This window comes from Protomyctophum parallelum (genome assembly GCF_964188405.1).
Source record: "Protomyctophum parallelum genome assembly, chromosome: 6".
Classification (NCBI taxonomy): domain Eukaryota; kingdom Metazoa; phylum Chordata; class Actinopteri; order Myctophiformes; family Myctophidae; genus Protomyctophum; species Protomyctophum parallelum.
In genome coordinates this window covers 20,384,508-20,409,566 of record NC_139701.1, presented here as the reverse complement: position 1 = coordinate 20,409,566, position 25,059 = coordinate 20,384,508, and the positions used below count along the sequence as shown (strand labels likewise).

At 45.5% G+C, this 25,059-nt stretch overlaps 2 protein-coding genes across 3 annotated transcripts in view; one reads left to right on the top strand and one right to left on the bottom strand.

Moving 5' to 3' along the window:
• cyfip1 (cytoplasmic FMR1 interacting protein 1) overlaps positions 1-25,059 on the top strand; it is a 44,851-nt gene that overhangs the window by 11,451 nt on the left and 8,341 nt on the right. For both annotated transcript variants that reach the window (XM_083767292.1, XM_083767293.1), the window contains exons 8-23: positions 318-446; positions 872-976; positions 2,037-2,128; positions 3,216-3,333; positions 4,324-4,446; positions 4,909-5,034; positions 5,534-5,700; positions 6,343-6,490; positions 8,264-8,417; positions 9,016-9,172; positions 9,786-9,882; positions 10,743-10,819; positions 11,258-11,366; positions 11,774-11,893; positions 12,251-12,450; positions 13,315-13,402. In XM_083767292.1, the coding sequence (XP_083623418.1) occupies positions 318-446; positions 872-976; positions 2,037-2,128; positions 3,216-3,333; positions 4,324-4,446; positions 4,909-5,034; positions 5,534-5,700; positions 6,343-6,490; positions 8,264-8,417; positions 9,016-9,172; positions 9,786-9,882; positions 10,743-10,819; positions 11,258-11,366; positions 11,774-11,893; positions 12,251-12,450; positions 13,315-13,402 (2,010 nt within the window). The remainder of the gene's footprint in view (positions 1-317; positions 447-871; positions 977-2,036; positions 2,129-3,215; positions 3,334-4,323; positions 4,447-4,908; positions 5,035-5,533; positions 5,701-6,342; positions 6,491-8,263; positions 8,418-9,015; positions 9,173-9,785; positions 9,883-10,742; positions 10,820-11,257; positions 11,367-11,773; positions 11,894-12,250; positions 12,451-13,314; positions 13,403-25,059) is intronic.
• Positions 14,015-24,536, bottom strand: fndc9 (fibronectin type III domain containing 9). Its single transcript, XM_083766402.1, has 6 exons — positions 24,522-24,536; positions 23,974-24,174; positions 23,090-23,197; positions 22,419-22,643; positions 21,640-21,860; positions 14,015-14,153 (listed from the first exon to the last, which is right to left on the bottom strand). Exons 2-6 carry the CDS (start codon positions 23,986-23,988, stop codon positions 14,024-14,026), a joined length of 699 nt encoding a protein of 232 aa, XP_083622528.1. The 5' UTR covers positions 23,989-24,174; positions 24,522-24,536; the 3' UTR covers positions 14,015-14,023.

Here is a 25,059-nt window from a genome sequence, read left to right as displayed (position 1 = left end):
GTTACACATTATGACTTAAAAATAATTTACATAATGTTATTCAATTAGAACTTAAAAATCTAGAAATAATATACAAAATTATGATAAATGTGAACATAAACTGTCATGTCTTACCATAATGTTTTCCCAGCAGTCAAAAACATTACATTTCAACATTTTAATTTTATAATGTGGAAGTTTTACACAATTTATCTCTAAACTGTTTATTCATATCTTTGCCGAACTATCTCTCATTCAATTTATTAGGTTAATCATTTCACTCCTCATTGCCATTTTAATTTATCGTCATCTTGAACCTTATTCTCTGTTGCTTTCAGTCTTTGCAGCAGCAGTTGGAGGTGATCAATGGATATGATGATCTGCTGGCAGACATTGTCAACCTGTGTGTGGATTACTATGAGAACAAGATGTACCTCACGCCCGGTGAAAAACACATGCTGCTAAAGGTGAGCTCCCACCAAGCCGCTGTCGGTGTTCGGTTGTCAACTGCCTCTCTGGCATCCGGATCCCTGCTGACAATATTGATTGACTGAGTTTCGGTGCAGAAGAGTGCAGTTTTGGACATATGAGGTTTCCACCCGATAGAGACGATATTTAACCTCTTCACCAGTGGTGGAAAGTAACTGAGTACATTTTCTCAATTACTGTAATTAAGTACTATTTTGAGGTACTTTTAGTATATTAACTTTTACTTTTGAGTATATTTCATTATACTTCTACTTGTTACAAACATATATTAGCCACTTAACACAATACATTTACTAAACTTGTGAAATGGGACATACCACATCATATTTGGATATAGTTGTAAAATTGCTACTTTTCTACTTTTGTAAAAAAGTAAAAAATCTACTACTTCCACTATTTCCAGGTAATGGGTTTCGGCTTGTACCTGATTGACGGAACCCAGAGCAACATCTACAAACTGGACGCCAAGAAGAGAATTAACTTGACCAAGATCGACAAGTTTTTCAAGGTATGTGGAGGCAGCTGTCTCCTCGGTGTCTCCTGTGTCTTCTGTGTGTCGCACGGTCTGCAATGCATTTCCAATGGGAGTCACGTGGTTTGACGAGACAAGCTTGCTCCCTGGCTGTCCTCTGCTCTTCCCCCCCCCCCCCATGGAGCAACTGCCTAGAAATAAACGCTGAGTAACATATTATGATATGAAATTATTTGCAAACCTAGTTTGCTTTTTGTTTGCCCCTGAGCTGACCAAATAAGGCCCATGAAAGAGAGACATGGCTTTTCCTCTCTCATTTGAGTTTCAGTCTGCTTAGCGAGAATATATATTTTAGAAATCGGATGGAGAAAAATCTCTGTTCGAATAATACAGTGCGAAATGGCTTTTGGTAGCAACACAAATGCACATGAATTAACATTATTTAAAACATGAGATGTGTGTGGCTCTACAGTATGTATTAAAATCATTGATCTTATCCACTCCAAAATGACAACAATTAACCCAAATTATTGATTATTTCTACATGTTATAGAATGCAAAAGCAATTGGAGGGGGGGTGGTCAATATATATTAAAGGACCACTTTTCAACCTATCTTCATATAATAGGTCCTCACTAATAATCATGATAAAATTTATTTTTTCTACTCAGTCTGTGTCTGAGTAACTGCCCACAGGGCTGTGGGCAGTTCACAAACGCTTCCACCAGTGACATCATCGACAGGGAATCCAAGCTAATAGAAACTGCAGGCTTTCTAGTCCTGAAAAGTTGCAATGCGAAAAAGGAAGCCATCGTTCTCAAGATAATTAAAATCTAAACGTTTTTGTAAAAAGAAAATCTGCCTAACGATGATGTCACTGGTGGACGGGTTTCTGAACTGACCACAGCCCTCCTATGATACACAGACTGAGTAGAAAAACATTGTGCCATTTTATCATGATTATTAGTGAGGACCTATTATATAATATGTTGAAAAGTGGTGAAGTGGCCCTTTAACACAGAAGATGTTACGTGTAGCATCAATGGAATACATTGTGTGTGTACTGTAATGATGGACATTCTCTTGTGATTCACAGCAACTCCAGGTAGTTCCGCTGTTTGGTGACATGCAGATTGAATTGTCCAGATACATCAAGACCAGTGCTCACTTTGAAGAGAACAAATCCAGGTGAGAGAGCAACGCGTAGTCAGGCAGGTTCAACCCAGGGAGTTCGCTAATCATAGACGTCTTGGGGTGCAACAGTTGATGGAACTAATTGATTTAATCAATTGTCTTTTTATATTTTACTAAAATAATTGATTCCTTAGTTTGGGCATTTTATTATAGGTATAAGTTTCAAAGAAAGAAAATAAAAAATAAATTGTGAAAATAACTAAAACATGTTTCTTGACTATTTGATTCATCTTGGCTTCATGAATAACATTCAAATAACCTATCTATCATTGATCTGCAGCTACTCTGTCAGGGGTATAAATAAACACAATGTTGGATGATTCAATGTCTTTGAGCTTTATGGAATTACAGTCCCATCAGTATGTGACCTTGGTTCAGCCTATTCTTCAATACTATATGATTATTATCCTTTGAATGTCGATTTAGCCAATTAAAACATGGAAGCATGTGGTTCTTTCCCTCACTTTGCCGTTTCCTTGACTGTAAATGAATAGTAACTATTTGAATAGTAAATGATAGGTTTGAATAGCTTTTTTCTTTCGTTGTCCATCCAAACCTTTTGAACGTCTAAGCTAAGGTCATTTAAATCATTGCATCTTTCAAATGCCAGCAATGACTCTTTGTAGCTTAGAAACATTTTCTAAAAAACATTTCCAAAGCTGCTGAGAGACACATTGAGAACTACCCTGGTGGTGTCAAATTGCCACATATTTAAGATTACTTTAAAAATGACCTTGGTATTTCTTGCTCCCGTCTATACAAAGCTTTTCTCAAAAAAATTGCCATTGTTTCGAGTGGCTTAAAAAACACCACGGTAGGAGTCTGTAAATATACCCTAATTCATTCTTGGGTCTACAGTTGTGTCACTTGAAAACCACCTATTTTCGGCGACCAATGAAGGATCCATCCACTGGTGGGTACTTGAGCCAGTAGGATACAACAGCTGTGGGGAGGGTTTATGGGCATAACAAGTAAATTGGCTTTGTCTCTGAACTCCATATTCTATTTCCTCTCCTCTCTGTGGTTACCTTGAGACTGCTAATTGAATGGGCTTTTTGCTCTGTCCCATCTCTCTCTGCAGGTGGTCTTGTACGTCTAATTCCAGTAGCCCCCAGTACAATATCTGCGAACAGATGATTCAGATCCGGGAAGACCACATGCGCTTCATCTCTGAGCTGGCTCGCTATAGCAACAGTGAGGTCAGTGTGCTGTAGTTTGTACTGTCCCGTCTCCCAACACCTGAGATTGAAGCACTGAAATAAACAACATTGAAATACACTGCTGGAGTGCCTCCCCCTGGCCAGCCGGGGCGCCTGATGGAGGGGAAAGGAACTGGTTGGAATAACGTGTTCCTTCCATGCGCTACGTCCAACCAGGGAAACTTCCCCCCTGTCAGGTGTAAAGGAGCAACTTGGACACTCAGGCATGAAGGAAGCATGAGTTCAAGTCCGTTGCTCTCCCCTTGTCCCCCATATATGGGGACTAGGTTGGTGGAGGGTGTGTAGATCCCAGGATCACATTAGATGATTGACACAGGGGTGAAAAATGGGTTACAAAATCGTGGGATAAAAAATATATATTAGAAATACACTGCTGAAGTTAGTAGCGGTGCATCCCATATTGTTGCTGTTGGAACTGTTACTTCTGCGACCTGATTCCAGATAAGCGGTTGAAGATGGATGGATCTATACCCTGTAGCCAAACTACAAGCTCACAATATAATGCGTTGTGAGCTCTTAATTTGGCTATTTTATCTATTTGTCATACAGTAAAGTATTTAGTGGCTTTAGTGGTTATGGGCCATCTCGGGTGTGTGCGAGCCGTGATCTTTATCGACCTTTCAGCACAGAGACCTTATCACTGCGGACTTCCCTGGGTCACAATACAATGTGATTTGTATGGACATTTCCCATGACTGCAGAGATGGGCTCGACTGAGATACTAGTAGAAACGGAAACCTCTACAGTACAGTGGTGAATAAACGTCAGTCTCCACAAGGCTCTCCATGGCAACAATGTTGTTTCTTTTAACAATTTGGTTGCCTTCCGTCACACCCAGCACCAGGAGACGTGTGTGCGCATTCCATAGGGTCCCAATTAAAAGTAGGATTTTCTTTGGCTGTTTTCTCTGAAAGTACGATCGCTGTCCATGGTGATCTCTCTGTAATCTCTCTCTCTCTCTCTCTGAAGGTGGTGACAGGATCGGGCCGTCAGGAGACCCAGAAGACAGACTCTGAGTACAGGAAGCTGTTTGACTTGGCCCTGCAGGGCATGCAGCTGCTATCTCAGTGGAGCGCTCATGTCATGGAAGTGGTGAGCAGCATTAGAACCATTGTTTGACCTTTTTGACCACATACGTATCGGCAATTATGCAGCTATTATGTCCCAATTTTTAACAGGATTGTCATTATAACTAACATGTTGATTAATGAGCTTTGTCCCTGTCAAATAAATAAATTAATAAAATAAAATTATAGGTGAAACAAAAGAGTTCAAAAGTAAACAAAATATTCAAAAATAGCTTATCTTCAAGCTCAATGCAGTTGAAAAGTCAGAGAAGCACTCAGAAGTTTCCTTCAGATACTTTATTTCAGATCAGAAACCTTTCTGCTGAGGAAGGCTTTGGCAGAAACACCTTCAGGGGCTTGTAGATCTGCTATTTTCTATAAAATAAAGCTAAATAAACTATGTGACCTTTCTACTTGAAGGAGTAGTTGATATTCTCCTGATTGCTGGATGTTTATATCTGGATGGTTTGCTCTTTTCCCTGCAAAGTACTCCTGGAAACTGGTGCATCCGACTGACAAGTACTCCAACAAGGAGTGTCCGGACAACGCAGAGGAATACGAGAGAGCAACCAGATACAACTACACCAGCGAGGAGAAGTTTGCCCTCGTGGAGGTCAGTCAAGTCAAAATAACATTGTTCTCCATGTACAGGCGAGCACACTGCGCAGCGTAGCTCGTTTCATTGTCAATGACGTTTATGTATTGTTTTCGCTTATGGCACATTTCATGGAAGCTCGATTGGTGATAAAAAGCAGAACGATTAAACTGGTTTTCAGTGCTCTCTCTCCAAACACCTCGGGCAGAGGGGAGGCTCCACCCGTCAACAATAGAAGCGTCATCGCGTCCACAAGCTAAATGTAGAATCAGAGGACAATCACTGCGTCCATTCAAACATAGAGCGGGTTGAGCCAAATCGCACATTACGCAGACTTAAGTCAAGGGTATTGCCCGCATAAAATCTGTTGCAGGTCTGATCCTACTGATTGGGAATGTTGCGTTCATACATACAGTCCCTCCGTTTCATGTCTGAAAGTGTCTTATCTTTGCTAGGGGTCTGACCTGGAAGAAGCTGGTTTTGCCACTGATTGAGTGCATTTTGCCGCCCCTTTCAGGTGATGGCCATGATCAAAGGTCTGCAGGTGCTAATGGGACGCATGGAGAGTGTGTTCAACCACGCCATCCGCCACACCATCTACTCGGCTCTGCAGGACTTCGCTCAGATCACGCTGCGGGACCCCCTGCGCCAAGCCATCAAAAAGAAGAAGAACGTCACACAGAGGTGTGTGAAAACAGAGAGTAAATGATGTACCAGACGGTGCACTGCATAAATCCTGAGTGTGAATGAAAATTGACCCTGTTAATCATTTCCTTTCTCTACTGAAAGTGAGAGATGTAGGTGGGTAATTAGACAGTAAAACCGTCATCAGATAGAAAATGGAAAGCGTGTAACATTTTAGATTAGAACTGCTGTAATGTGGCAAACAGAGCAGCATCACTAGCAATCTGTGAAATGGAACACCATTATTGTGCATTTGTGTCCCCTGCAGATTTCCTTGAAAGCCGCAGTTCTGTTTTATGAACTGCATTGGCCGTGTTCCTCTGAAGTCTGTGTTCTATAATGGATGTCCTCCCGCTGAGTTGACGCGGCTAAACATGATCTGTACCGCCACGGTTTCTCTGTGTTAGGAACCTGTATGAGACAACAGCTACGCCTGTTCCCTCGTTCTAGCATCCTTAAAGAGAATATAATATAATAATAACCACTAGGGTTATTATTTTATCTCCATGGCTCTACTACTGTACACTGACTCTCCACTTGAAGTGAGAAATTATTCATGATTAGTGTGTGTGTTTGTATGGATACAGTATATACGGTATATATACGAACATAAATTAGGTAATCTTTTGAATGCCATTCCAGTGTTCTTCAGGCCATCAGAAAGACCATTTGTGACTGGGAGGCAGGCCGTGAGCCACACAATGACCCTGCCCTCCGTGGGGAGAAAGACCCAAAGGGGGGCTTTGATATCACGGTCCCCCGGCGCGCCGTGGGACCCTCCAGCACACAGGTCTGAATATGCCTTTATTCATCCCAATATTACTCAGACAGACATTCAGACTTGCATATACAAATGCTGGACTTTATGCAGCACAACTGTGCTATATTCACTAATGTGTAATTTATTTTATACTGTCCCATGGCGACAATAGCTGCTCAACAAGCTCACAACACGTGACTATTTTCAGAACGGGACACATCATACAACAATGAATAAATGAGGCTTTAGCCTTTGTGGTCTCGAGATGAGTCACAAATATGGCTCTTTAATGTGGGATTAGATGTAAAAAGTTCAATCCTCTCTACACGGGGGGGAGATAATGTGGACTTACGAGGCTATGACCCGGCCTTTGTATGTTATAACCCACGTGGCTTGAGTGCAATTTTCAATAACCTTCACACTCGAGGGTTATTCATTCAGTCAATTTTTTTCATGACAACTGTCTGACTGTTAATGAATCCTACTCCTCACCTCATCACATCTGTAAGCCTGATGTATACTTAATTTCACACTGGCATTCAGTGCTAAAAGTATCTTCACTTTCTATAAGCATGGGATGTGACACATGCTATTTGACACATGCACCACCGGCTCACAAGTATGTATAAATTAAGCTTTGCAATTTGCATCTATAATTGAATCATATGCAGAGCTTGTATAATAATCCCTTTTATCTGCATGTTGTGCGTCGTTATCTCGCAGTGCATCTCCCATGTGACAAACTGCACGACATTATCAGATTCACCTGATGATTCACCTGAAGATTAGTTTTCATTTCTAGAATGAATCGCTGTTTCCAAGTATTGTGCTATAAAAACAGCAAAACGGCCTTGGATCGATACGTTTTTACCAGCCATGGGATTGAGAGGAGTAAAATAAATGTAAACCCTGAATTGGCTTTTGTTAAACACCTGCTTCTCTAAATTTCTACCAAGGTTGGAAAACATTGCTCCCTGCCTTGTATTGATGAAATTCTGTCAATGTGGGGGTTGAAATATTTCTAGTAGAAGTCATTCTGTGTAACCTTTTCAATTAAACACAAGTTGTTTTTGATATAATCTTACACTGGTATATTTTTCACAATTTCCATATCAGTTTCACCTGACAAAGAGCCTTGACTCGAAACGACATTGTCGAATAAATTATACTGGAGCATATGAGTGTTTTAGTTTTATTCTTTATTATTCACAAATTCACAATAACCATTCCACATAATTGTGACTTCTCTGTACACTGTTTTTAGTTGCGCCAAAATGATGCAGGATAGAAATTAATTAATGAAAAGGTTTCTGACAACATTCCAAAATATACTTGAAGTTAGTACCCTGCAGCATTTGTTTTGGAAGTTCCAGTACTTCAGTGGTTTTATTTCAAACTGAATTCTGGAAGTCGCCATTCTAACAGAACATGAACAGACCCAGCAATTACAGAGCTACTATAATAATAAGTAACTACAGTATAAGTAGTGGGAGCTGATGGTAGGTCTGGTACTCCACCTCAGCAATACATCTCCCAGGAGTCTAGCACATTTTAACCCATTTAGGCCTAAGGCCGATTCTAAAAACGCCTCTAAAATAATTGGGGATTTACTTCTGCGTATTTGGCCAATACCGACAATAAGCCTCTTCGATCTACTTGTACACGTACTCTACCAGAAGTAGTAGAGTAAGTAACGTTGGTGTGGATTCTTTGGAGCAGCCATTTCTTGATCATGCAATGTTGACATTTAAACATGTAAACTCCCATTTGCTTGTCTTTGGTAAATCCTTCCTGTAAATGTAGCTCTACATGGTGAGAACGATGCTGGAGTCCCTCGTCGCTGACAAGAGTGGCTCCAAGAAGACACTACGCAGCACCATGGAAGGCCCCACCATCCTGGACATTGAGAAGTTCCACTGCGAGTCCTTCTTCTACACACCCCTGCTGAACTTCAGCGGTGAGAGGCTGCTTGTCCTTGGACACCTGTAATGAATGTACTGCACACTGTCTGTGAGAAGATCTCTTTCAGTGCTACTGCTTCCCATTTATAAACGGTGTTGGAAAGTCCATATCTGGGTTGCGGACACATTTTTATGGGTTCCTTTGTTTTTGGTTTCCTACATTAATTTTTTTAATTATTTCCAAACTTTTTCAACAAAACATTCCCAAAAAAGCATATTTTTTCATGAATTAAAAACAAATGCAATGATTTGTTCAGTAATTTCATGAAGCAATCAAAGAAATAAATCTAAGAAATTGCATAAATTAGAAAACAAATGTTTAAGTAGTAGTGAAAATAGCCGATCTACAAGATCACAACTTGGTGTGTTGGTGTGCTATTTTCACTAGGTTGGGTCCCGGGGAGACGTCGACTTTCTCTTTTGGGTCACAGGCTAAAAGGTTTGGGAACCACTGCACTAGGGTTCCTTCCAAAAATTGACCCAGAAGAGTACATTTGGTTACATTTTTAGTTGTGGTGGTCATTGAAATGAAAATGTTTGAGAACCACTGGGATAGAAGATCAACTGGTCTTTGTGTGTTTCTCCCCAACGCAGAGACCCTGCAGCAGTGCTGTGACCTCTCCCAGCTGTGGTTCCGGGAGTTCTTCTTGGAGCTGACCATGGGCCGCAGGATCCAGTTCCCCATCGAGATGTCCATGCCCTGGATACTGACCGACCACATCCTGGAGAGCAGGGAGTCCTCCATGATGGAGTGAGTGAATATCGTCACTATGTTACTTAGGGTTACGGGGGGAATAATCTGTGTTCCAATGGATCCAATTTTGTTATTATTTACTCACAAGCGCTCATATTTTTCGCAATGAAAACACTGGAGCTTATTCGACCATTGTGCAAATACATTTTTATTCATGTTTTATCACTGTTGTTTTTCCTGCCCTTGGGCACTCAAGTGGATATGCGTGCGCCACCTTTTTCCCACTTGGGAACCATTGGTGCACATTGGTGCTTTGCAAAAGCAAGATTTTAAATGTTTCGGAACAATAAGCTGTTTTGCAGAATTCCTCATTTTGATGCTATTACTTACTTTGTACTGCACACCAGTGACAGAATGGATGTCCATAAAATTTCCTTTTGAAATGAAAATGTCTAATAACGTTGACTTTAGTGTTTAGACCTCAGTGTTCATAAAATTGTGTAGTATTTTACTTATTGGACTCAAAAGCTAAAATCTACTGTAAACCTGGTTGTACTTCAGTACGTCATTGTCCACTGGTGAAAGTGCTACTGACATACTGATGATATCCAATTAAATGGGACTGCTTTGTCTCTTCTGTTTAACATTTTGTGAATTCGTCTCTTCTCAGATATGTGCTATATCCTCTGGACCTGTACAATGACAGTGCACACTACGCCTTGACCAAATTCAAGAAGCAGTTTCTCTACGATGAAATTGAAGCTGAGGTAATGGTTAAAAAAGGTTATTGTGTTTTTTGTTTGGACAATGTCCTTTTAAAGCTTGACACATTAAGAACTGAGGCCGATTCAACAAACGTCTTCTAAATCCTAATATTTGTTTTCAGACTAGCACTCACTGAACACAAGTTTGACACATGGCACACAACTTAGATGAGTTATGACGTCACACAACAATCAGAGCCTGACTATATGCAGCATTAGTCAATGAAGACGTGTGTATGCAGGGATATTGAGTGACACAAACAGGCATTCCCCCATAACCCCACACCACCATGTGTGCCATCGGTGATTCTCTGTGGATACTTGTTGGCTTACCCACATGCTGGAGGATCAAATGTGTACGCAATTCGTGGGACATAATAATGGCAAAGAAAAGGGTACTGTAAAGTTCCTTTAGTGATGGTTGGGGGGGGGGGGGGGGGGAGACTTTCATTACACCATGGGTTATGTGGACATTGGGGACTTTAGGTGATGATGAATAGTCCTGGTTGTGTACCGGTATGTCCCATTTATTGCTTTACATCCAGCAGTAAACGGAGGAGTTGGACCACAGAGCCAGTTTCAGCCGTGGTTGTCTGCAATTGTGACAACTCCACCTGATTTGTCCTTCAAGAACGTCCGTCTCCTTATATGCTCTCATCTTGCTTGGCTGTAGCTACTAGCTATGGCGTATAACCGTGATGTAACTTAAATGCTAACCTACATACAAGAAACCATGGTTTCCATGGTTATAAAATATACAGCTTCATCTTATCTGTTGGTCAGAGACTTGCATCAAAAGAGTTTTTGGATATTTTTAGAGGGGGTTTCTAACATTAACACCTAACAATATTTTTTTCTTCCAGGTGAACTTGTGCTTTGATCAGTTTGTGTACAAACTGGCCGATCAAATATTCGCCTATTATAAGATCCTAGCAGGAAGGTAAATAACATTTGATACTTTTATTGTCTCTGTACTGTAGTGTACAGTATGTCACAAAAATAAATGTTATTTGTTTCTTACTTTATTATCTATTTTTATCTGTTAATTGTTGTGGCCCATTAGGTGTGATAACTGTATTATTATTATTATTATTATTATTATTATTATTATTACTACTACATATTCTCTGTCAGGTGGAAACCTTATGTCCAAAACTGTTACTTTTCAGGATTCAACTGCAAAAATAGCAGATCTACAATGTAGCTTCACACCACGTTTCAAGCTTGTGGATCTCCTACTTTTGATGCTTTTGTGTGATGTAGTATGATCAAAAACACAAAGTTAAAATATGGAGATAAGAAGTTTCTGCCCGACAACGACATCATTGGTGTAAATAAACAGTTCAAGAATCTATACTCTACTCTCCATTCCCTTTAGCCTGCTCCTGGACAAGCGGTTGAGAACAGACTGTAAGAACCAGGGTGCTAACATCCCCTGGCCTGCTTCCAACCGCTATGAGACTCTGCTAAAGCAACGTCATGTCCAGGTATTTATACTCCTCATGCTGTGCTCACCTTCCACCACAAAGTCCTTTTGACGTGCGTTGGGGGGTGAGAGAGGGGTAAGGGTCAGGGAGAGTGACACATATTGGGGGCTACTTCGCCACCATTAAATGGTGATATTTCTTTCTACTGTGTTTATCATCTTGGCCACGGACCCCCATCTCAAAATATTTTGTTAAAAATGAGCTATTATATATCCGCTTTTCCCACTTCGGTGTTATTTGAGCTTGCCTATGTTTTTATCTGAGCACCTACTGCCTTTACAAAAAGGCATCCAGGGGAAGCACACCTGCTTGTTTCTTACCTGTATTCTACACTAGTATTACTGCTTACTTGAGTACAAAATAGGAGCAAATGGACCACCACTGAACCTGTCATGATGATACCTCAGCTCCTAGGCCGCTCCATCGATCTCAACAGGCTGCTCACTCAGAGGGTGTCTGCTGCGCTTTACAAGTCTCTGGAACTGGCCATCAACCGCTTTGAGAGTGAGGACCTCACGTCCATCATGGTACGCAATACGCATAACATAACTTCCTCCTTTTCTGTTCAGAGTGTACACGCGTGCACACACACACACACACACACACACACACACACACACACACACACACACACACACACACACACACACACCTACCTAGTCACACGCGCACACAGTCACACTCACACACAGTCACACACTCACACACAGTCACACACACACACACACACACACACACACACACACACACACACAGTCGCACACACACGGCATACAAATGTGCCCTTCTGTTCGTCGTCCTTGAGCCACAGTAACCATTGGAGTTGCTTGTTTGTGTCTTCCTGACACCTCTATTTTTAATCACTTTTCTTTCCCATGTCGTAGGAATTGGAAGGTCTTCTGGACATCAACCGAATGACCCACAAACTCCTCAGCAAGTTCTTGACACTGGACAGCATGGACGCCATGTTCCGCGAGGCGAACCACAACGTGTCGGCCCCCTACGGCAGGATAACGCTCCACGTCTTCTGGGAGCTCAACTATGACTTCTTGCCCAACTACTGCTACAATGGCTCTACCAACAGGTCAGTCAATTCCCAGAATATTCACTGCTCCTTCTCTGCTTAGCAGAACTCTCCTTAACCACTTTGAACATGGTTGAAAAACCCCAGTAAGTGTGAAAGCTTACACTGATTTTCTTCCGCTGCATGTTAACTTCAATATGGAACACGTTACCAACTATAATCACGGTAACTCTCTAAGGCTAGTTTTAAGAGGCTCCTTAAAAGACACCTGATCAATTACCCCAATTTCTTTATTTGAATTATTTGACATCATTTAAGGGGTTGTCTTGTTTAGTGTTTTTATTTTTCTGTACTTTTAATGTCTTAAATGTATTTGTATTATGAATGTAATTTTTGCAAGATTGTACATGTTTTATTGTGAGTGTTATTTTTATTCTGTTGTGCTATAATATGTATTGTTTGTCATGGAATAAAGACTAAAGAATGCAGCCGTTCTCAATGGCTGCTGAAGGACACTCCAGTGAGGGAAAAAAAATAAGCTTTTCCGCACATTCTCATGTCTAGTCTTTTCAGATCTACAGCAGAAAGTGATGCAATACTTGGATGATTCATGGCCCTGGTTGCTACATCAGGCTGACATTGCCCACACTAATATATGTGACCAAGTTTGACTGGGAGACTGCCATTGGATTTTTTTGAATTTTAGTTTTTTCATTTCATATCAAAGCAGGGAATCATAGCTTCAAATTGACATATTGGTTGTTCAGTTTGACCCACCAGTTTTGGAGATATGGCTTATAGAGTATATATAATAACTATAAATGATAACAATCAATCAATGAGTTTCTTTTGTGTTTGTTTAATGATCTCTGGGGATCATCCCCTGCAACATAATCTTCTCATGATCTCTTCTCATGTCTTTAGGTTTGTTCGGACGGTGCTGCCCTTCTCACAGGAGTTCCAGAGAGACAAGCCCCCCAATGCACAGCCCCAGTACCTATATGGGTCAAAGGTCTGTAAACTTCTTACATGTTTAATACACGTCATCCACATTACATGTTTTATTTTCCAGTAACACAAAGGCTTTTTAATTATGTTTATCTGTTTGGTGAACACATCTGTGGCAGTGTACAGTATATTAGTCATGTTTTACAAAGGCAAGCATTTGCTACGTATTACAAATATGTACTTACATTGACAACCAGTATGAAAATAAATAACTAAACCATTTCTGCACAGAGTAAACAAATAAGGTAGGTGTAAATGGTGCATTTATATAGCGCCTTTATCCAAGGCGCTTTAAATAGATATGTAGACAGGAGGAGCCGTGATTCGAACCGCTGACCCATGGATCATTGGACGACCTGCTCTACCTCCTGAGCCACAGCTGCCCTCCGTGTAGGTGGGGACGGCCTCGACCAAAGTCATATTACCGGAATTTTGTTAATTAATAAATAAATAAAATATTTTGTGCCACGAAGAAGGTTGTGTGGAATTTATAGAATAATAAAATCAAGACGTGAAAATCCCAAAAAATAAAACACATTTTCACGTCAACTTAGCATAGCAACTAATGGGATTTCAGCGGTAAATAACATTTTAAATATGCTAGCGTGAGCCTGATTCAGCCAGTTCAGACTGAATCGGGCGGCTTAGCGGGTGACCTCAACAGCTGGCCCTGTGCGATGACGTGGCCAGCGGTCTGGGTGACAGCCTGCTTGGCGTCACAGTCGCTGCTACTGCTGCTGGAGAGGCAATCAGACCTGGAGGTATTAGGGTTGTCACAATTGGTACAGAATCGTGATTAAATAAATAGCAGAAATAGCAGTTCTACAAGTTTACAATGTGTCACTTTGTGATGTAGATCAGCTATTTAGTATTTACGATTTTTGTTGTTGTTGTAATACAATACAAAATTCCAGTAATTTCTTGATATATTTCAGTTCTATTAATACAGCTTCGCAAGGCTGCTCACTTTTTGGGAGTTGACGCCCCCTGGCGTAAACACAGAAGCACTACAAATAAACTCACAGACTTTAGGCTGGGACTTTAGACGTGATGACGTTGAAGACCCCGCCCGCCGGGTGCACCTTATAAGCGTGCCTCAGCGTCACGTCTCCATTCGTTATTCTCTTCTCACGTGTATAACACGGCGCTACGAAGTCTCCCTCACGGATGAGTATCTGATTTTTTCCACAAGGACGAGAAGCCTTCTCGGTACCGCGGAAACTGCTTATCCCAGAGGCTTCAAGAGGAAGAAAGTCGGTGAGTCCACTTTCTTTAACTAAGTTAACATTAACTTGGAGGTAATTCTTTATTACCTGTGTGACGGTCTGTACCGTGGCTAGCGACAGCCAGGTTTCTGCTTCCACACAAACTTTCACGGACCTAAAGGTCCTGAACGTGTGAAGTGCCAGGAGCGGTACGCGCCCTTCCTTGGCTTCCACACGTGTGGCGGCTTTAGCGGTGACTTACAGCCCGCTCCAGCCACACACAACGTCCCGCGGCTCTTCCAAGCCCGCGACGGTGACTTGAACAGCTTAATTTATTCTGTCTCGAACGTGTGAAGAGCCGGGAGCGGCACGCGACCCTTCCTTGGCTTCCACACGTGTGGCGGCTTTAGCGGTGATTACTAACAGCTCGCTCCAGCCACACACTACGTCACGCGGCTCTTCCAAGCCCGCGACGGTGATTTGAGCAGCATACTTTTATTCTGTTTGAGCTTCCACGCTGTGTGACGGTCTGATAAAGCTATCTTAGCTTTCTTTCAGCTTCCACGCATACGTCCCGTGGCTTTCACAAGCCCGCGACCACGTGGCCCTCGAACGTGTGTGCGTGTGAAGAGCTACGAGCGGTGCAACCCTTTGTTAGCCTCCACACGTGCGGCGGCGTTAGCGGCGGCTATTAATAGCACGCCCCTGCCGACACGCGTACGTCTCGCGGCTTTTCAAGCCCGCGACGGAGTGGTAACCTAGGCAGGATATAGTAATATTTCTGTTTGGCCACCACTTTGTGTGACGTCTCTGATGTGTGACGTCTCTGATAGAAGCTAACAATAGCTCTATTCTCAGCTTCCACACGCACGAGGCGTCTTATGCGGTGAGTGGCAACACCCACTGCATCACTGTAACGTGACAACCTACCAACTCGGCGCCTACAGGCACGCAGCCTCGTAGGACTGGTTATTAGAATTTGAGGTTACTTACGTAACCCAGGTTCGTAAACCGGCGAGCCTTGTTTGTGGCTTGTTTGTCCACGTATTTCTTGGCTTTACAAGAAAAAAGTGACGATCCATTCGCAGCAGCTAGTGATAGCCCTGTCCTAGCTTCCACTTTTACGTGGCTGCCTACTAACCTGAACAGCACTTAGTGATAATACTGTTTGGTTTCCACGCTGTGTGACGTCTCTGATAGAAGCTAATAATAGCTCTATTCTCAGCTTCCACACGCACGTGGCGTCTTATGCAGTGAGTGGCAACACCCACTGCATCACTGTAACGTGACAACCTACCAACTCGGCGCCTACAGGCACGCAGCCTTGTAGGACTGGTTATTAGAATTGGAGGTTACGTACGTAACCCGGGTTCTTAAACCGGCGAGCCTTGTTTGTAGCTTGTTTTGTTCACGGATTTCGTGGCTGCCTGCTAAACTCGGCCCCTCTTGCCTTGTTTTTTGCTTCCACGTGCATCTTAGCTTCTAAGATGTCTGAGTCTCCGACCAAGGCCCGTCGTCGACGCCGTCGCGCCCTAGCGGACGCGGCCCACGCCGTTGCAACATCTATTGCACGGAGGGCCTACAACAACGCTCTGAGACAAGGAGCCAGGCAGTGGTCCGCCGACATGGACGCTCCACTCCCCGACGCCCCCGACGTTGTCATTCTCGCGGATGACAACGCAGACGTGGTGCAGGCTCCAAGAGTGGACAACGCTGAGATGGACTCTGGGGAGTCCTCACCTCAGGACTCAGCATCCTCCTACACCTCCGACGAGGGGGAGGATGATGGGGAGAGCAGCGACGAGAGCGACGCCGAGGTGGCAGAGCCGCCTCCGGTCGTCATGGCCGCTCAAGCGGCCGTTGTCGCCGCCCCCATTGCAGCGCCAGTTGCTGCTGGAGTTGCATCGGCCGACACCGTTGCAGCTCCGACGGCTCCAGCTGCTCCGGCTGAACCGCAGCTCCACTATGACAACACTGACATAGTCGATCTGTTCAAGAAGGCCACGATCCGCTGTGGTCTGGCCTGGCCGGCCAGTCTTGAACCTCCGGTGGCTAAGGACACCCTATGCGAACAGTTTCGCAAGAAGATTCAAGGCAACCCAGCGAAGTCCCAGGCCAAGGCTGAGATCCCCCTCGATGACGGGTTCCTGAAATCCCTCATGCTGTCCTGGGGACAGCCTTACTCGGCTTCCGCCTCCCTGGGCGGAGGCATGAAGCTGCTGGACTGCGCGGGACAACGGCAGCTTGGCCTCGAGGCCATGCCGCCGATGGACAAGTCCTTTGCCGGGTGGCTCATGGGTGTCAACCCCAATGTCTTCCACGAGGACCCGGACTTCTCCTTGCCTTCGGACAAGGACGACTCCAAAATTAATAAGGCTGCCTATAAGTGCGCCTCAACTGCGGCCAGAGCACTGAACGCCGCGACCCTTCTGCAAGGGTCCGCGTCTCATGTCCTGTTGGAAGCGGGAGACGAGCCTACCCCCGACCACATGGCTGAATTGAGGCGCCTGCACCTTGAGCTCCTCCGTCTCACTCAGGCCCAGACAGAGATGGTGGGCGGAACTATGGCGAGACTCCTGGTCCTCGAGAGGGCCAGGTGGCTGGAGCTGTCCCCCAAAGTGGGACGTACCCCTCTGAAACAGAAAGTTTCCACATCGACACTCTTCGCGTCCATGCTCGAGGAGATGCGCTCCCGCGACGGACAGACGAAGAATGACACGGAGGTCATCGGCGCCTGTCTCCCGGCGTCTGGAGCACGACCCAAGCAGGCTCAGCCCTACAGGCCGACCTACGAGCGCACCATGGACAGGGACAATCGTTCCAGGTCCAGGAGGAGCGCCTTCAAGGTCCCCGCTGCTCAGAGGGCTCCGTCAGCGGCGTCCTCAGCTTCCCGCCCACCTCGCAGCCGCAAGAAGACCGACAGGCCCAGGCGCCCCTCGGCTTCTCCGGCCGGCGGCCCCCGCAAAGGGGCCACGGCAAGAGGGCCACCTGGCGGGAAGGCGAAATAACCAGACCTGCCCCACGGGGAGACATCGGACACTGTCTCCCCCACCCTTCCCCGAGTTTCTCTGAAGCGCAGCATAGTGGCCACGGGCCTCATGCCGGAAGCGCTTGGTGTAGGCGGAAAGAGGACTTGTTTCTTGGGAACAAATGTCTCTCCAGTTTTTTCCGTGCCACCACTTTTCTTAATAAAGCAGTGTTCTCTACTGAGAACCGGTCTTTTGAATCGTCACTCGAAACTCAAGGGGATGGGCCAGCAGCCCGGGCCCTCGAGGGGGCCCAGGGCTGTCGGCCGAAATACAAGTGTAACTGCCGTGGACACAGCCCCAGAGCCCCAGGTCCATACTGCAGGACAGAGGCCCCAGGCCCGGGTTCTGACCGAAGGAGGCGCCGCTCCACCACAAAAAGGTGCGGAGCTGGCTTCAACCCCTCTGGCACTGTGTCTACAGGAGTGGAATCGTTGTGGTGTTCATCCGTGGGTGTTGAACACCATCTCGAAGGGTTACAAACTACAGTTTGCCAGAAGACCTCCCACTTGTGGGAACGTTCTGTTCTCGCAAGCGAGTGGTCAGGCAGCCGAGGTTCTCCAGGGCGAGATAACGTCTCTGTTGGAGAAGAAGGCTATACGTGTGGTGCCCATGGAGCAGAGCAACACCGGGTTTTACTCCCGCTACTTTCTCGTGAAGAAGAAAGGGGGGGGCATGCGGCCCATTCTAGACCTACGGGCTCTGAACGGCTATTTGAAAGCGTTTCGCTTCAAAATGCTCACGAGCAAGGCTCTGCTGCGCATGATGCGTCGAGGGGACTGGTATACAACTCTCGATCTCAGAGACGCGTATTTCCACATTCCCATCTACCCACCACACAGAAAATTCCTGCGGTTCGGCTTCAAGGGACAGATATACGAATATCTGGTCCTTCCGTTCGGACTGTCACTGAGTCCAAGGACTTTTGTGAAGTGTACACAGGCAGCCGTCGCCCCGCTGCGTCAGAGGGGCGTTCGGATAGCAATGTACGTGGACGACTGGCTGATTTATGCGGACTCTGCGTCAACACTGCGACTACACACGAGTTGGGTGGTAGATCACTTGACGTCTCTGGGTTTCAGCATAAATTACGCCAAGAGCGTGTTGGTGCCGACGCAATCGATAGATTACATAGGCATGACGTTGAACGCTGTGTCTTTCACGGCGCGTCTATCCGACGAGAGGATCCGCTCTTTTCAGTCGTGTCTGGCGTTGTTTCGGACGGGCAACAGGGTCCCGTTCCGAACCTGTCAGAGATTGGCGGGTCTCATGGCCTCTGCAATATCCGTTGTTCGGCTAGGCAGATTGTACATGAGACCATTTCAGAGGTGGATGCAGTCACTGGGTGTAAGACAACACCGTTGTCATCAGCTCGTGAACGTGTCGGTGGGTTGCTTCGAGGCATTACGCCAGTGGAGAGGCGCTCAATTCCTCTCGGAAGGCGTGAGTATGGGGATGGTCGTGTCCCGGAAAGTACTCACGACGGACGCCAGCCTGTCTGGGTGGGGTGCCACCCACGAAGGCAGGACGGCCAGGGGGGTATGGAGTGGCAGCATCAGGTCTGCCCACATAAATTACCTGGAGCTGATGGCGGTAATGTTGGCCTTACAACATTTCGAACGTTTCATCAGCGGTTCCCATGTCCTGGTCAGGACGGACAACACAACAACGATGTGCTATATCAACAAGCAGGGGGGCCTACGGTCCACCAAACTGCATGCGCTAGCACACAGACTGACGTTATGGTGCGACGAGCACCTTCTTTCGGTCAGAGCCTCCCACGTTCCGGGACTCCAGAACACGGGAGCGGATCTGTTGTCCAGGGGCCGATACCTCTATGCGGCTTGGTCACTGCACAAAACAGTGGCCAGACAGTTGTGGGAGAGGTTCGGCGAGCCACGAGTGGATCTGTTTGCGTCGGAAGAGAACAGCAAGTGTCCTCTGTTCTTCTCCATAGCAGGGACGGCTCCGCTAGGTTTGGATGCCTTGGCGCATCGTTGGCCCCAGGGCCTACTTTATGCGTTTCCCCCGTTGTCTCTCATCCTTCCCACGTTGGAGAGGGTGAGGACACAGCGCCTGTCAGTCATCCTGGTGGCCCCAGGATGGGGCTCTTGGAGGTCAGACATAGTCCCTCTCCTGTACGGTCGGCCCTGGCAGCTTCCGTTGCGCAGGGACCTATTGACCCAGGCGGGAGGCGAGATATTCCACCCACGGCCAGAAGATCTAGACCTCTGGGCTTGGCCCGTGAGAGGTTGAATCTTGGCGCGGAGGGTCTTCCCCAGAGCGTCATCGACACTATTCAGTGTGCGAGGGCGCAGTCGACCAGGGATGCTTATGATATGAGGTGGCGGTTGTTTGAAGACTGGTGTTCACCGGCTCAGGTCGTGCCATTTCAAGCACCAGTAAGGGTCGTTCTGTCGTTCCTCCAGGATCTCTTAGACAAAGGCAGGGCCTTTAGTACTGTCAAGGTGTATCTGGCTGCTATCTCAGCCTGCCACATCGGGTTTGAGGACAAGACGGTGGGCCAGCTCCCGCTGGTGCGCCAGTTCATGAAGGGGGCTAGCCACCTTCATCCGGTGACCAAGTCTCTGGTCCCCTCGTGGGACCTTGCTTTGGTCTTGGACTCTCTGTCCCGGCCACCGTTTGAGCCCTTGGAGGGTTTGAGTATGAAGCTATTGTCGCTGAAGACAGCGTTGTTATTAGCTTTGGTGACCGCTAAAAGGGTCAGTGATATCCATGCTTTGTCCACGAGTGCGGAATGCATGAGGTTCAATGGGGATGCAAGGGTGGTCATTAAGACCAATCCGGCATTTTTACCTAAGAACCGCCTAGCTGCCCCGGTTCCGGTGGACTTGGCGGCGTTCTGTCCGCCCCCCTTTGCCTCTGAGGAGGATAGGAGGAGGCATAACCTCTGTCCGATAAGGGCATTGAGGTTGTATTTGGACAGGACTAAGGTGACGAGGAAGACTACACAACTGTTTGTCTCCTGGGATCCCAAGACTGTGGGACTGCCTATCTCAAAGGTTAGGCTTTCCCAGTGGATCGTAGAGGCTATAGAGCGGGCCTACTCTGGTAGGGATATGGTGCCTCCCGTAGGGTTGAGAGCACATTCCACGAGAGGTATGGCATCATCCTGGGCCCTCTGTAGGGGGGTCTCTGTTCAGGATGTTTGTTCCGCTGCGAGTTGGGCGTCGTCTTCCACCTTTGCCACCTTCTATAGACTGGATGTGACAGCAGCGCCAGTGGCGCATGCGGTCCTGGGCGTGGCCTCCAGTTAGGTGGAGAGACTTGATTCCCCGCGGGGGACGTTGGTCTTCTCCAGGGCGTTATGACGGTTGTTCTGTCGGCCCCTCTTAGGCACATTGCAGACTTAGGTCTGATTGGCCTTCCCGTTGGGGTGCAGTAGTCCTGTTGAGGGACGTACTGTGGTCCTTTGCTCACAGATAAAGGTACGGGCCCTAGGGGTCCAGACTTCGTGATGACAATAAGGGAGTTAATGAAGTCTCCCAAAAAGTGAGCAGCCTTGCGAAGCTGTATTAATAGAACTAGGGGTTACGTATGTAACCTAGGTTCTATAACAGCGAGCAAGGCTGCTCACTAGGATTCCCTTCTTGATTGCTTGAGAAGAGAACAATTGTTATCGAATGGAGACGTGACGCTGAGGCACGCTTATAAGGTGCACCCGGCGGGCGGGGTCTTCAACGTCATCACGTCTAAAGTCCCAGCCTAAAGTCTGTGAGTTTATTTGTAGTGCTTCTGTGTTTACGCCAGGGGGCGTCAACTCCCAAAAAGTGAGCAGCCTTGCTCGCTGTTATAGAACCTAGGTTACATACGTAACCCCTAGTTATTTCGTCATATCTGCCCCGTTCACTTTTTCATTACAAAGTCTAAAAGGCAAACGGAAATTTCTACTCATCTTCCAATGCAAAATCGAAGCAAATTAATCGTCGCCATTTTTATTTGTGCGACAATTAATGTTCAAACCTAAATGTGTGTTAATGGTGACAGACCTGGTGGTCCCGGCGTGGTGGCGGTCCAGGGGGCTTCCCGGGCCGCTGCGCCCCCCGGCCGCCCCGGGGCAGACGGTGCACAGGCAGCTCCACAGCAGCACGCCGGTGATGAGCAGCAGCATCAGGCTGCTGGCCAGCCACACTCCCAGGGCCAGCTCCCAGCCCGCGCCCACACCGCCGTCACGGGCCTCGTCGCCGCTGTCGCTCAGTGTGCTGAACACCTGCAGTGGTGTTGAGTTTTGACAGCAGGATTTTGGATTTAGTTTTTATTTAAAAAAATAATATCCATTATCCAATTAATTTTTTGTCCTATTTTTTTGTCATCTGAAATGTTTTAGTTTGAGTCTAGTTTTAATTGATATGTACTTACATTGACAACCAGTATGAATCGGCATGAAAATAAATAACTAAACCATTTCTGCACAGAGTAAACAAATTACTAGATTGAGACTCGCGACCCCCCCGGGGGGGTTGCCAAATTATTTTGGGGAGGTCCATTTTGCAGCTGAATAATGGAAATTAAGAGTTTACATAGTGCATGCATAAACTTTCCTTAATGATTATATCTGGTTTCACCGTTTCAGTATTTATTTATGATGTATTTTCGCTATTATTAAGGTTATTGTAGCAGTGAATTTGTATTGGGGGTGGGGAGGGGCGGCGGGGCAGGGGTCGCGATACATGGCCAAAGCATTTCCACTAGGGGTCCCCAGCCAAAAACATTGAGAAATGACGAGAAATTGTCAATATGTAGTCTTAGTTTTAGTCGTCGTGAACACCTGGCACTGCTCCCGTGCCGGGTTGGCCGCCTGGCAGGTCACGCACAGGAAGTAGGTGGTGTGCGGCACGAGCTTGGAGAGGCGCGTGGCCGTCTGGCTGGCGGGGATGCGCTCCTCATGCAGGAAGTTCCGCCGCTTGTAGACCATGAGCAGGCTGCTCCAGTTGGGGTCGTACATCACGCTGTAGAAGGTGTCCAGGCAGGTGGGGGCCGACGGCCAGCTCACCTATAGGTTGTCACAATTATGAATTATTACATAATCGTCTAATCGCAATTATTTTTACCTTAATTGTATTCTTTTTTTTTTTGCCTACATGTCTTTTATATCAAAACCATGGCGTGCTAATGACGTGTATAGGCGTCTTTTGATCTTTTTTTATTATATAAAAAAGAGAGAAAAAGAAACTGCTTTTTGCAATGTTCTGTCTTCATTTCTGACTTCAGCATGCCTCTCGTTTGGGATATTAACGCTTCTAGAGAGACGTTAGTGTACCAGCGCGAGGTAAGAACAGCACATTGGTTGGCTGGGCTTATCAGAGTAAAATCTGATTTCTTCTTATATTTGTGCACTTCTTTTATTACGAAGCCTAAAAGGCAACCCCCCCCCAATTAAATCATTAATCGCAATTATTTGTGTGACAATGAATGGTCAACTTAAATGTGTAAGCTCACCCCGGCCGATGTGCTGGAGATGTTGTAGACGCTGACACCCGCCATGGCGGACTGGCTTCTCTTGCGATCTGTCTCTCTTCTACACCTTCGATTTGTCCTGGTCGTGAGCTGTGTGTGTGTTATTGAGAGAGAGAAACGGAAATTGCTTTGATTACATGATGTGTAGATGTTGATTCGAATGTCGACTCCCACAGGGAAATAGAAAAGTCTTATTAGTTGTGTACTGGTGTCTCGTACAGTAAATAGCTGATTGTAGTTTGGCTATTTTCTGTGAGACACGGAAGATCACAGCTTACAACCACTCTAACAAAACATAAGGGTGACATAATATAATGTGTATATTTATATTGTTAAATAATGACCATTGTGCAAAAGGTCAGTGCTGATATTCATCTGAATTGAGCATGCAGACGGCATTGCGATGTGCATTGCAACACAGCTAAGTCACACGTAGCTTAAATTGGTTTCATGTACAAACTTAATTTGGTTGGGTTTAGTGGGTTGGAGGATTAAATTGAACAAGCAATATGGTTTATCTATATGGTTATTATGGTATGAAGGAATTACTTTTCTATTTCTATATTTCTGAGAACCTGTTCAAATGAAATACACAGTATTACACACAACCATGTACCTACAGTACAGTACTACCTATAGGTTATAGTTTCAGAATTAAACAAAAATTAAATCACTTTTAGATCTCAATGTTCATGTTTTTAAATGAGATTTAGATTTATTTTAAATAAATGTTGATTCAATTTATCAAGCAATAGGGAAAATGCAACAACATACTTCAATCTAAACCATAACCTGCACTCCTGCTCCTGTCCAACAATGATAGTTCAGAGAAACGGCTGAAACAACCCCAGAAGGGGAGGACTTACCAAGGAGAAACGCATTGACAGCAGGCGGGTTAGAGTGACAGTTTGGTGGCTGCTCCGGGTGTGGGCGCGCAGCGTCCTGCGGTGGTTCTGCTTGTCAGTGATTGCCCCTGAGGCATGTTAGCCTTCGCTCCTCTTCTGACCCGCTGTTAACGTGCCTCTGTCTCCTCCATGCGCTGTCACTGCCTCGTCTCTCCTCCTACACTACAGCCACACAGTAGGAGTATGATTGCATCAACTCTCACCCTGGCAGGGAGGGAGGGAGGGAGGGAGGTGGGTGGAGTAGTGACAGGGACTGTTGCTCTGTTGGAGAGGATGCTGGATATGGCTTTAAAGCTTTTATTTCCAAAACCGTTACTTTTTAAGAAATAGAAAACAGACTGAGCCTGTGCTCCAATGGAAATAGGCGATCTACAAGGTGTAGTGAGATTGTATACACGGTTTCTGTCCGACAGTGACGCTATATTGGCAAATTACAGCGAACTTTGTCACACCAGCCTCAATTCCAAGTGTGTTTTTGTAAACTTTGTTATTTTTATGTAATGAATTACTTGTAGACCATGAGCAGGCTGCTCCAGTTGGGGTCGTACATCACGCTGTAGAAGGTGTCCAGGCAGGTGGGGGCCGACGGCCAGCTCACCTATAGGTTGTCACAATTATGAATTATTACATAATCGTCTAATCGCAATTATTTTTACCTTAATTGTATTCTTTTTTTTTTTGCCTACATGTCTTTTATATCAAAACCATGGCGTGCTAATGACGTGTATAGGCGTCTTTTGATCTTTTTTTATTATATAAAAAAGAGAGAAAAAGAAACTGCTTTTTGCAATGTTCTGTCTTCATTTCTGACTTCAGCATGCCTCTCGTTTGGGATATTAACGCTTCTAGAGAGACGTTAGTGTACCAGCGCGAGGTAAGAACAGCACATTGGTTGGCTGGGCTTATCAGAGTAAAATCTGATTTCTTCTTATATTTGTGCACTTCTTTTATTACGAAGCCTAAAAGGCAACCCCCCCCCAATTAAATCATTAATCGCAATTATTTGTGTGACAATGAATGGTCAACTTAAATGTGTAAGCTCACCCC

Coding starts and splice junctions, on each gene's coding strand:
- fndc9 (XM_083766402.1), bottom strand. Junction 22,644..23,089: donor TCTCCAGCACATCGGCCGGG/GTGAGCTTACAC, acceptor GACAACCTATAG/GTGAGCTGGCCGTCGGCCCC. Junction 21,861..22,418: donor CGGCACGGGAGCAGTGCCAG/GTGTTCACGACG, acceptor ACACCACTGCAG/GTGTTCAGCACACTGAGCGA.